This window comes from Rhineura floridana, chromosome 22 (assembly GCF_030035675.1).
Source record: "Rhineura floridana isolate rRhiFlo1 chromosome 22, rRhiFlo1.hap2, whole genome shotgun sequence".
NCBI lineage: Eukaryota > Metazoa > Chordata > Lepidosauria > Squamata > Rhineuridae > Rhineura > Rhineura floridana.
The window spans coordinates 13,972,660-13,984,749 of record NC_084501.1 but is presented as its reverse complement, the minus strand read 5'-3'; the positions used below and the strand labels follow the sequence as shown (position 1 = coordinate 13,984,749).

General features: G+C 48.0%; 1 protein-coding gene across 4 annotated transcripts; it reads left to right on the top strand.

Moving 5' to 3' along the window:
- The first annotated feature begins 348 nt into the window (after positions 1-348).
- On the top strand, positions 349-10,598 carry LOC133374917 (acyl-coenzyme A thioesterase THEM4-like). 4 transcript variants are annotated; one of them, XM_061606241.1, is made up of 7 exons: positions 351-685; positions 2,539-2,778; positions 4,996-5,155; positions 6,001-6,169; positions 6,907-7,017; positions 8,099-8,223; positions 9,821-9,992. In XM_061606241.1, exons 2-7 carry the CDS (start codon positions 2,650-2,652, stop codon positions 9,907-9,909), a joined length of 783 nt encoding a protein of 260 aa, XP_061462225.1. In that variant the 5' UTR covers positions 351-685; positions 2,539-2,649; the 3' UTR covers positions 9,910-9,992. The 4 variants fall into 4 exon arrangements, with proteins under 4 accessions (XP_061462228.1, XP_061462225.1, XP_061462226.1 ...); XM_061606242.1 differs by having other exon boundaries at positions 685-759; XM_061606243.1 differs by lacking the exon at positions 351-685 and adding an exon at positions 806-904.
- Positions 10,599-12,090: the final 1,492 nt, after the last annotated feature.

The following is a 12,090-nucleotide window of genomic DNA, read 5'->3' as shown; positions in this document are numbered from 1 at the left end:
TCTGAGCACGCGCAAAGGTCACCTCCTCAAGTTCAAGCCCTGGTTGTAGGCCTGCAATCCCACGATGTTGGCAAGACAACTAAAACCTGCCCACAGAAATTCGAGTGGCACGCCTCTAGTCCAATCGGAGGCGCGTATTACTAAGAAAAGACTGGGGTTGGCTTCAAGAGACAAACTAGACAGGCATTCCCATTGTCCAATCACAATCGTGTATTCCTTAAAAAAAAAACCGGGCACGACTGGCGGATATCCAGCCCAATAAAAATCGAAAATCGCGCAGGAACGGGACAAAAGCGACTTGGATTGACACTCCTTCCGCCCTATCAGAACCTAGCATTCGATAAGGGGGCGCGTAACGTGGAACAAGCGAATATTGGGAGGGCGGGAGTAGAAGGTGTCTTATTGGATTGCATGATTGACGGGCCCACAGCCATCAACGGACACTATATTTCACGCATAACTATATTATATTTTTCATTATATTATTATTAGCATCTATGTCAATCTCTCTCTAGAGATAGGTAGAAAAGCAGAAAGATAAATAGAACAGGGCATACTATTGGCAACTCCCGTCGCCGCATTGTCACGGCGACGAGGCCGCGAAAGGTTGAAGAGAAAGCGAGAGAAAGCCACCTGCGCGCATGCGTAGAACCTGATCCCGGCTGCTGTCTTCTAAAGGAAGAAGGTGAGAGGAAGAGACGTCACCGGAAGTTAGGCGCCGGTTCCTGGTTTACTGTGAGGGAGGAAGAGGAGGGGAAGGTGTGAGCTGGGAAAAGAAAGGGACAGGGGACAGTGATGGGTTAATTTTTTTCCGGGAGAGGGGGAGTCAAAGGTCAACGGAGGTCAAGGAGGGGGAGTGATGAGGGAGGGCCAGGCCAGAAGTCACCCTAGAGGTCAGCTAGAGGTCAGCTGGGGTTAAAGATAGCATTTCTAAGTGGGGGGGGGATTTATTATTATTATTTTATATTTGTTGTCTTCATTGTGTACAATTTTATTATATATATGTTTGTTTTTATTGTAAGCCGCCCTGAGTGTCCTATGATAGGGTAAGAACGGGATAGAAATATTTTAAATAAATAAATATTTATGGAAATGGAAATGGCCTGCCTTCAAGTCGATCCCGACTTATGGCGACCCTATGAAGAGGGTTTTCATGGTAAGCGGTATTCAGAGGGGGTTCCCCATTGCCTTCCTCTGAGGCTGAGAGGCAGTGACTGGCCCAAGGTCACCCAGTGAGCTTCATGGCTGTGTGGGGATTCAAACCCTGGTCTCCCAGGTCGTAGTCCAGCACTCTAACCTCTACGCTACCCTGGCTCTCATTTGTGTTAATAGTGATTCATAATTGATCACTTACCATATACTAATTATTATTTTTGTCCATTAATAACAGTTAACAATATAATTAATAAAAACTACCATTTGTAAATATAATTACTGATGCAATTATAGAAAAGTGACAATCAACTTTTTTTAAAAACGTTTTTAAAAAACCAGCCCTTTATTCAGAATGCAGAATGCAGACTGAGTTGCCGTGGCACTCAGGCCCTCCTTTGGGGCATCTGGTTGGCCCCTGGGAGAACAGGACATTGGACTAGAGGGGGCCCCTTTTTGGCCTGATCCAGCAGCCAGGCTCTTCTTATGCTCTTATAGGATTCGCCAGATTTATGAGCATAAAGCCATCGATGGCCATGTTCTTCCTCCACGGACAGAGGCAGCATGCTCCTGAATGCCAGTGGCTCAGAACCACAGGAGGAGAGAGTTGCTGTTGCACTCAGGTCCTGCTTGCGGGCTTCCACAAAAAGAGGCATCTGGCGGGCTGCTGTGAGAACAGGAGGCTGGACTAGATGGGCCCCTGTTGGCCTGAACTGGCTACAGAGCTCTTCTGATGTTCTTAACTGGTGGTGGCTCTTCCCTACCATTAGCACAGTGGGGAGGAGAGCCTGGCTGGGAGTCCACAGTCTGTGAGTTCAAATCCTCGCTCGTGTCTCCTGGGTGTCAAGGGCAGCTAAAGATCACCCCACAGGGAGTGGCTCAGGGGTGACGTGCCCTGCCACCTGTGCAGCCGTGGGCAAGCTGCACAGTCCCAAGGAGCCCAGTTGCCCCCCAGCTGGCAGTTGCGGACAAGGAAGGGGCTGGCTTGTGCAGCTGTGGCAAGCTGAGCAGGCCGTAGCCAGCTGAAGAGGACTAGCCTCAGAGGGAGGCAATGGGAAACCCCCTCTGAATACCACTTCCCATAAAAACCCTATTCACAGGGTCGCCATAAGTCGGGATCGACTTGAAGGCAGTCCATTGCCATTTCAGGCAGAGCAAAGCATCTGCCTGAGGCGGCAGATGCTGCGGATTGGCAGCAAAGCACTGGAAGAGAAACCTGGATGGAGCCTGCCCTGCATCCTGCTCTGCAAGCCTGTTGCCCTTGGGCGTGCTGCATTCTCCCTCCACTATTGGAGGTGGTATGCCTCTGAAAAGCAGAGGCTGGGGAACACGAGCTATTGGCATTTCTTTTTGCAAAAGCCTGAGTGGGCCAGTTTCCCTTGGCAGGTGTGGCCTCCTGCACTGGGATCTTCTCCAGCTGCATTCTGACTGGCAAGAGGAGCAGCTGAAGCCTATTCCTCAGAGGCGTGCGGCTGGGAAGCCTCTGTTGCGTGAGTCATGCTGAGGAGTTTTGGCTGGCTGGCGAAGGGGCTGGCTCGCTGGACAGCCCCGAGATGTGGTCGTCAAGCAGCAGCGTCTAAAGGAGCCTTGTTGGGTTCCTCCCGCGTGCAGTTGTGGAATGCCACAGTGAGTAGCAAGAGAGACGGGAAGAAAACATTATTAAGGGAAGAGTCGTAGCTCAGTGATAGAGTAGCTGCTTTGAATGTAGAATATCCCAGGTTTAATCCCTGGCATCTCCAGTTGGGGCTGAAATCCTGGAGAGATGTTCCTGGTTAGTGTAGACCAGCCTTCCCCAACCAGTGGGCCACCAGATGTTGTTGGACCATGTGACGCCCTTCCCTGGCTCTCCCTGTCAGGTTCCTACCTGCTCGTGGTTACTGCCTGTCACTAGGCACCACCAGGGACTCCACCAGTCCGGACTGTCCTTTTTTATGGTTTCTCTCCCCGCTCTAGCATAGACCTCACCAGATCCCCCTGCTAGGCAGCACCACCAGTCACGTCCTATAACCCGTATTCCCAGAGACTCTGCCTGAGTCTCTCTATCAGGTTACCTCTGTGACTGCGTGCTTAAGCTGTCCCAATCCCTTTGTATCAATGCAGATAATACTGGTTTGCTCTGAATACTTGTGGTGTTATTCTCTTCACCGCTGCCACCATCTGTTACCCTTCAGCCTTGGTATTTACCTTACCCTCCCTTCTGGTCTGTGAAACCCCAGCCAAGGATCAGGCCTTTGGTAAACCAAATATATTTATTAAATAACAGAGATAACAAGATTACTTTATAAAGGCACTTAAGCATATGGTTTCATCTATTCCTGAGGTACTGGTCTTAGTATTAATCCAAACACACTCTCCTCACATCCACCAACTCTCCACCCAATCTCCTCTCAAAAACCCACCAAAACAAACCACTCACGTTCACCGTCCACACAGATTTAACTGTCATCCTTCCATTTATACCCTCAGCCATTCTAAACACTCAGCCAATCATCCAGCATTCTACTGCCCATTCACTCCCCCCTTCTCTTTCATTCCACTTACCATGTATCTCCTATACAAACAGCACTTACCATATATACACTAATACATGAACATCACAGACCACAACTCTCATCTTTCCTGACCATTGGCAATGCTGGCTGAGGCTGATGGGAGTTGTGGTCCAACGACATCTGGTGGCCCACTCGTTGGGAAAGGGTGGTGTAGACCATACTGAGCCACGTCGTCCAGTGGACATCCTTGGTCCAAGGCAGTTTTTCTTGGTTTCTCTTTAAATCCCTTCATTCAGAACCATGAGAGCTGGAATCTTACATTGTTTTTAAGGGACGGGACATTGCTCAGTGGTAGAGCACCTGCCTTGCATGACAGAAGCTCCCAGGTTCAATCCCTGGCATTGCCAGGTAGGACTGAGTGAGGCCACCGCCTGAAATCTTAGAGAGTCACTGCCAGTCAGAGTGGATGATACTGAGGTAGAAGGACCCAAGAGTCTGATTTGGTATAAGGCAGCTTGCTATGTTTTCGATTGAGTCGTATCAGTTAGCTTAGGGGTCTGAAGGCGGGGGGGGGGGGAGAGAGAATTTGGTTGAGACGGAGAGGACTGTTGGAATACAACTCAGACTTGTTGGGTTTGCATGAGGTTAAAAGAGACAGATATCGCGATAGGATTCCTAGGGTGCCTCCCTTCCCGTTGATCTCTGTGGTAACCTATACTTCAGTGTATAAACTAATGCTCTCAGGGTTGCTGACCTCATTTCCAGTTCCTCCTCCTTCATTAACTTGGAGAGAGGAAACGTATTCCTTTTGTGTATGTCTCACCAGCAGACTGAGGTCAAAGACCAGGAATTTACTCTTCCCCCCCCCCAACCATCTATGTGTTTCCTATAATATACAAGCTTTCTTATTTTCCTGAGCCTTGGGTCTGAGTGTGGCTGTATGGATGGCCTCTCTGGGAAACAAGGTGGTAGATCAAATGGGCCCTTCTGTCTCTTCTAAAGGTAATTTGCCATTCGTTTGGATTTATTTTCTCCAAGGAGCTTAAGTTTGTGTGTCCATGGCCCTTCCTATGGCTTTTTCGTCCTCGCAAAAGCCCCAAGAGGTAGGTTAGGCTGAGAGAGTTAGGTGGTATCCAGTGCACTCATTCCGTTAGCGCAAGGATTTCTGCTTGCGCAACAGGACTTCCCTCCCTCTCCCCCTTGGCACCCTCCTCAGATCTGTTCTAGAGGGTTGGGGGGGGTGAAACCCAGAACAGGCTTAGGGAGGTGTGCAGCCTGAATCTTTTTTCACTCCTCTGTGGACACCTGCACTTTCTTGACTTGTGCACATTCTCTTAACCTTTCTTTTCAGGCCCGGTTCCACGAGTCTGAGCAGGCAAAGGATTATGCCCTCCCCAACTCTAGCTGGAGAAAAGACATGGTGAATGAGTTTAACAAGTTCATGGAGATGGTGAAAGGCGGAACTTGGAAAAAGCTGCCTTCATATAGAAATATTGTGTACTATGCTCCAGGCAAGGATCTCTTGTATTTTTATTTTATGTCTTCTTTATTCTCTCCCTGTTCAGAGTTTTGCCATGAGCCTCTCTGTCGTATTCAGAATACCAGGGAAGCCATGGCTTGTTTTTGCCTTACAAACTTTGGTTTGTTTTAACTATGTCTTGGTGTTGTATGCAGACCAAGTAGCCTTCCTTAACCATCGTTTGGCCTCCCCACCCGAGATGCTTACCAAGCTACAAAGACACAGCTACAAGAGCAGATGGAAACCAAACCATTATTTGTATTAACAAGTCATGGTTTGTTTGATCGTCTGTGGGACAATTCATGGTTATCTTGTGACTTGTTAAACATTGGCTTAGCGTTCCATGTGAACCTGCCTACATGTTCATCATACCATGTTAGCAAGCAGTATTAATCAGTCCAAGTTAACTATCCTCTTAAGCCTCTTAAAGGTCTTTCTTTACTTTTTCAGAGATAAGAATTCGCAGGGGAAAAGCAAGTCTAATAATATTTTAGGCCCTTAAGTTAACAAAGGTAAGAGTTCAAAGGTAAAAAGTATTCCGAGTCTCTAGGTGAGAGATTACACCCTGTCAAATGGAGTGAATGAACTGTTCAAACCAAAATTATTTCAACACAGTTCACTTTCTTTTTCTCTCTCTCTCAATATTTCAATCATGAAGCAAAGTGTGGGCAGGCTGTTTAAGTAAGCAAAAATTTACAGCATTTGTTTTCAAACTAAGCACTCGAACAGAGGCTTCGGGAATTGCAATATCATTCCATCTTTATCTGATATCCATGATAGCTGCTCTCATTTACAGTCTGTGATGCCAACTGCTTTTGTCTCTTGCTGCTCCCACAGAACGGATGAGGCAAGGAAATGAGCCAAAGAAGGACAGAGCCACCCGTCTCTTCCTCAGGAACATCGACGACGAAGGCATGGGCTTTGAATACGCGATGTTCTTCAACCCATCGGAGAAAAGGATGGTGTGCATGTTCCAGCCCGGTCCCTACCTTGAGGGGCCTTCGGGGTAAGGCCTGAACCAGGAATTGTCAAGCTTTTTAAGCCCGTGGGCACTTTTGGATTTTTGAGGGTGCCAGCCATCTCATTACTTCTTTACCCCAGATCAGTGCCTAGACAGAGGTCCCAACCAATCAGGTGCAAAGCAGGGATGGGAAGCCTGTAGCCCTCTGAGATTTTGTTGGACTATGATTTCCGTCATCCCTGGCCATTGGCCATGCTGGTTGCTATGGTTGTTGAGTTTCCCACCCCTGGCCTAGACACAGGTGCCAATCAATCAGGGATCCCATATTAAACTCACTTACAAAGGTACAAAGCAGAGATGGGGAGCCTGTAACCCTCCCAAATGTTGCTGTGCTACAGCTTCCATCATCCCTGACCCTTCGGCTGGGGGGGGGAGGTGCTGATAGGAGTTGGAGTCCAACAACATCTGCAGGGCTACAGGTTCCCCTTTCCTGACCTAGTGCTTTCTGACGGCTTGGAGTCTTGTGACTGGCTGCAGGGGGTGGTTGGTTTGGCGTCCAGACTTTTCCTCAACCCTTGTTGCTTTTGGGATCCTTCCCTCTTCCCCTAACACCAAGAAAATGTGCCATCTCTTAACAGACAGTCCCATGGAGCTTGGTACCCCCAAGCCCTGCTCCAAAACCTTATGGTTCTCCTAACCCACCCTTGCTTCTCCCGGTTCCATGCTTTGCACATCAGTTTCTTCCTTGGCTGCCTGACTTTGTGCATTTTTTTATTTTCCAGGTTTGCACACGGCGGCTCCATCGCCACCATTCTCGACGCCACCCTCGGGAAGTGTGCCATCCAAGTTGCGGGCATGGTGATGACTGCTCATCTCAGCATCAACTATAAGAGGTAATCAAATCTGGACCTACTCTTGGTGCCCTTGACGTGACAGAGAAGAGGCTCTCCTCTTCCTGTTACTTCTTCACACAGCTCATAGTTACAGCACAGTGTTTGCAGCGACAGCCACCAACTTGGATAGCTTTAAAAGAGGGTAGGGAAATTCATGGAGGATCAGACTATCGATGGCTACTAGCCACAATGGCTCTGCTCTGCTTCCAAATACCAGTTGTTCTTTGCACTCAGGTCCTTCTTGCGGGCTTCCCATAATGGGCATCTGGTTGGCCGCTGTGAGAACAGGATGCTGTACTAGATGGGCCCCCTTCGACCTGATCCAGCAGCTTAAGAAAACGTGGGCAAAAAAACAGTGGATTGGCCATTGGCCTGATCCAGACAGCTATTCTTATGTTCCAGGCCCTGATGGACTCTGCATGTATTGGCCAAGGCCCTTTTCAGTCAGGACAAGCCCTGGTCATGGACGACGCAAGTTCTTTTTGGTCCAGAAGACAAAGGCCAGCCTGAAAGTCCTCTTAAACGTTTAGCACGGAGGAAGCTGCCTTCTACCAAGTCAGACCATTGGTTCATGTGGCTCAGTATTGCCTACACTGTCTGGCAGTGTCTGTTCAGGGTTTCAGGCAGGGGACATTCCCAGCCCTACCTGGAGGTGCCAGAGATTGAAGCTGGGACCTTCTGCATGCAAAGAAGGTGCTCTGCCATTGAGGTACGGCTCTTCACCGTAGTTGCCAAGGTGACCCTTCAGCTACCAATCAGGAAGCTATATTGTAGATAAGCCATATGCAGCTTGGGGTCAGGATACCTAAAAGATTCAGGCCTTAAGCGTGGCTGCGCCTGACCTTTGGAACTGCCTCCCATTACATATCAAGACAGGCGCTGTCTCTACTGTCTTTTGGGCGCCTCTTAAAAACCTCCCTTTTCCAAGCCTTTTAAGTGGGTTTTCTTTTTAATCCCGTTTTGTACTTGCATTGGATTTTGATTTTTTTTATTATCAATGAAATTGTTTTGTGTACGGTTTTTATTACGGATGTTGTTCCGGTTAATCGCTTTGAGATGAGATAATGTCTCCCCTTCTTAGTCCAATTCCGCTGGGCTCTGTAGTCCTGGTGGACTGCAAGCTGGACCAGATGGAGGGGAGGAAGGTGTTCATGACTGGGCAGGTGCAGAGCATTGACGGGCAGACCGTTCACGTGGAGTCCACAGGTAAGTGCTTCGTTCTCAAAGCTTTGGCGGTTTTAATTAGCGCCCAGCAACATAGGATTGCCAGTCCTTAACTGGGCTACGGTGACATTCGCAAAAGTCCCGACATGGATGCCAGAGAAGCACGATGCCAAGGCCTCTTCCGAAAGTTTGGATCAACTGTCATAGGAATGATGTGCTTGTTTGGCCAGTGGTAAGATTCTAGTCCTTGGTGCCTCCCCTGCCGGGAGATGGAGCGACTCCCTTACGAGGAAAGGTTGCAGCATTTGGGGCTTTTTAGTTTAGAGAAAAGGCGGGTCAGAGGAGACATGATAGAAGTGTATAAAATTATGCATGGCATGGAGAAAGTGGATAGAGAAAAGTTCTTCTCCCTCTCTCATAATACTAGAACTCGTGGACATTCAAAGAAGCTGAATGTTGGAAGATTCAGGACAGACAAAAGGAAGTACTTCTTTACTCAGCGCATAGTTAAACTATGGAATTTGCTCCCACAAGATGCAGTAATGGCCACCAGCTTGGATGGCTTTAAAAGAAGATTAGACAAATTCATGGAGGACAGGGCTATCAATGGCTACTAGCCATGATGGCTGTGCTCTGCCACCCTAGTCAGAGGCAGCATGCTTCTGAAAACCAGTTGCCGGAAGCCTCAGGAGGGGAGAGTGTTCTTGCACTCGGGTCCTGCTTGCGGGCTTCCCCCAGGCACCTGGTTGGCCACTGTGAGAACAGGATGCTGGACTAGATGGGCCACTGGCCTGATCCAGCAGGCTCTTCTTATGTTCTTATGAGATCTTTCTCCAGTCTTCCAGGACAGAACTGATTGTTTTCCTTCCATAGTAACATTTAAGTCTCTTTGGGTTACTTCCTGTGGGAAAAAGTGACTAGTAAAAGCAGTTAATAATAAGCACTCTTCGGTTGCTTTTGTCTGGATAGTATATGTCTTTGAACGCTGATAATGCCTCTTGGTTGCCTCCCTGGGCTCCTGTGGGAGGAAGGGCAGGATATAAATCTAATTAATAATAATTAATGATAGATGGAGGACAGAGGGGGAACTGTGAGTAAATTAACATTTGCCGCTCCACCCACTTTAGCTCCTGGGCCCGCCCGCCACTGGCATGCGGCCCTTGCATGGTTTCCTAGAAGGGAACGTGGCCCTTCAGCTGAAAAAAAGTTCCCCACCCCTGCCCTAGAAGGACTTAAATGTGCATCTTTGCTGAGCGGCACACATGTTTTTTGTATTTTTTATTTATTATTACATTTATTAGTCGCCCATCTGGCTGGTTTTCCAGCCACTCTGGGCGACGTACAAAATAAAACGTACAAATACATTAAACATTAAAAATCTGAAGCAATAATAGTAAAACCTAGCCCACCCCAAAATCCTGGCTAAAGAGCCAGGTCTTCAAGGCTCGGCGGAAACTCATCATAGAGGGGGCAAGGCGGAGATCATTTGGGAGGGAGTTCCATAGGGTGGGGGCCACAATTGAAAAAGCCCTCTCCCTAGTCCTCACCAGTCTGGCTGTTTTACCTGGTGGGATGGAGAGAAGGTCTTTTGAGGCTGATCTTTTATTTTCCTTTCCCCTCCTCCTCTCTCTGGTTTTAGCTCTCTTCATCCAGCTGCAGGCACAGGACATCACCCAGCTGCAGACAAAGAGCTTCATCCAGCAACAATTACCTTCCAGTTGTGCCTGAGGAGGCCCAGTCCTTCTAAAGCCGGTCACATCAAAGAGAGCCAGGCAGTTTCCCAGTCTGGCGCTCTCCCACCCGGGAGCTGACCTCCTCAACAACGTTTCAACTCCCTCCAGAACCATCTCTGCATACCTTGGCAAAGGTGTGTTCCTCTCCACCTGTTTGAATCCAAGGCATGCCTCTCTTCCCTGCCTGACATCTAGCCAAAGTTGTCCTCCTGGGAGCTGTTTCTTTTTGCGCGGAGCAGTCGGTGCTGGAACGTGGCAGCTGTTTTACAAATCCAGCCTCGTGACGCAGTATTACGCTTCCAGGGGATGTTCTCTGGCCTTTGCCCAGCTCAGCCGAGAGCCCTCTGCAACCGCCGAAGTTTCCCCACATCCACTGCTTAGCAGATGTCTAAGCCTTCCCTGTCTCCTTCAGAAAACAGGCTGCCTCTTCCAGTTGGGAAACCTGCCTTTTCCCCTTTTGCGGAAATGCTGCAGTCCTGGAAGCTAGTTCCTGGAAATGTTGGGTCTTTTGTACAGGCAAGGCAGCTGGTTCTTCCAGAGCGAATGATTTGGACCAAACAGTGTTGTTGATGCTTCCGCTTCTTAACCACACTGTCATTTTTGGGATGAATAAGGTGGTTTTGATATAAAAGGCATGTTTAGGTCTTGGAGGAAATGTCTAATAAGCAGAGTAATATATTGGTATTTGTGTGTGTGTGTCCCTAAGTTTACTCACTGCAGTGTGAAAGGCGTTTTCTGCAAAAGAGTTTCCAACAAGCTCAGGGCAACTTCACACTGTTTTCTGTATGTTTTCAAATAGGTGGTGTTCAGCAGTCCTCATACACGTGTGGTTTCTGTGATTTGGCAAACCCTGGTGACTTATTAAGTGGTTTAACGAGTGGCGGGCAAACCTGACCAAAATGTGCCCCACTGTTGAACCAGAGTAACCAGGCTAACGTCTCATGATGTGCCCTCTGGAGTCCGGGAATGTGCATATGTTTGCATCTGAGGCTTTTGCTCCCTACAGGGAGTGGAGTTTTTCCTGCTGTTCATGCCCCTCCACCCTTCCCCCCCACCTTCAGCCCATCTTCCCAGGTGGAAAAGGATCCCTTTTCATACAGATCAATTTTCAGAGCCTGATAACAATCCTGTAAATCTGCAACTTCCATGAGCCCATTCCCCTCGTGGAATGTTCCTAGATATCATTGGGAGCCACACTTAGCCTGTTTCTGCAGAGCATCATGCTTTCTGAAGGTTATCTTCCCTGCCCCCGTCCCCACCCCTTTAGTTTAGTTCCACAGGTGCCCGAAATGCTCTGAAAAATGAGCTTGCGTTCACCAGAATTCACTGCCGGTGCGCACTGTGCGTTTTCACGTGTTGGGGCCGAGCACCATGCATACAGACCCTTTGAGCAAGCTAAAGCTGGCCCAGAGCATATATCCAGAGCTTCTCTTTGAGCCTGTAGATACAAATGAAAAAAAGCACTTATTATAATCTAGTAAGTAACATTTTATTTCAGTCACAGACCAGTACATACACATCATAAATAATCAAAGCCATATAAAATCAGGACTGAATAGGAGATTACAATCAGCATACTGCCTTCCTATATAAAATGATTTGTCATCGATTTCTGGCATACAATGGCAGCAGTGCAGAAACTAGCCACTTTTGCTGTCACCTGTGGATTCATATCTGCCCATAAATGCATTAAGTAAAGCAAAACCCATCAGATTTACCCGGAATGCACTGTAACATTGGAGTAATAAAAGAATTACGAAAATGCCTATTAAAAACTACAGTACAATAAAACATGACCTGCTGTGTCCACTTCTGCCATTCCACAACGGCAGACCCGTTCATGATACTCTTCTATACCTTCTACCCCGGAGGGCAGACGGCAGAACATTGAACCTAGCTGTTGTGAAAACTCTTCTGTATTTAGAATATTCAGATTTGTCACATAATGTATGGGCACCAGTGCGCTCCCGTTGTCCCTGAACTCAAGGTACATACCAGCAAGACTCAAAACGATTTTGTAATTCTATATCCCAGATTCGCTGTTGGATAGCAGTTTTTGCTTTTACATTGCTTATTAATCTCCTTCCTTCAATTTTTGAGGGACGCAGCCAAGGGAGCTCTTCCGTTCGGCTTCTCTAAGGGATGCCTGTGCTTCCTCTCTCAGTCATTTCCTCCC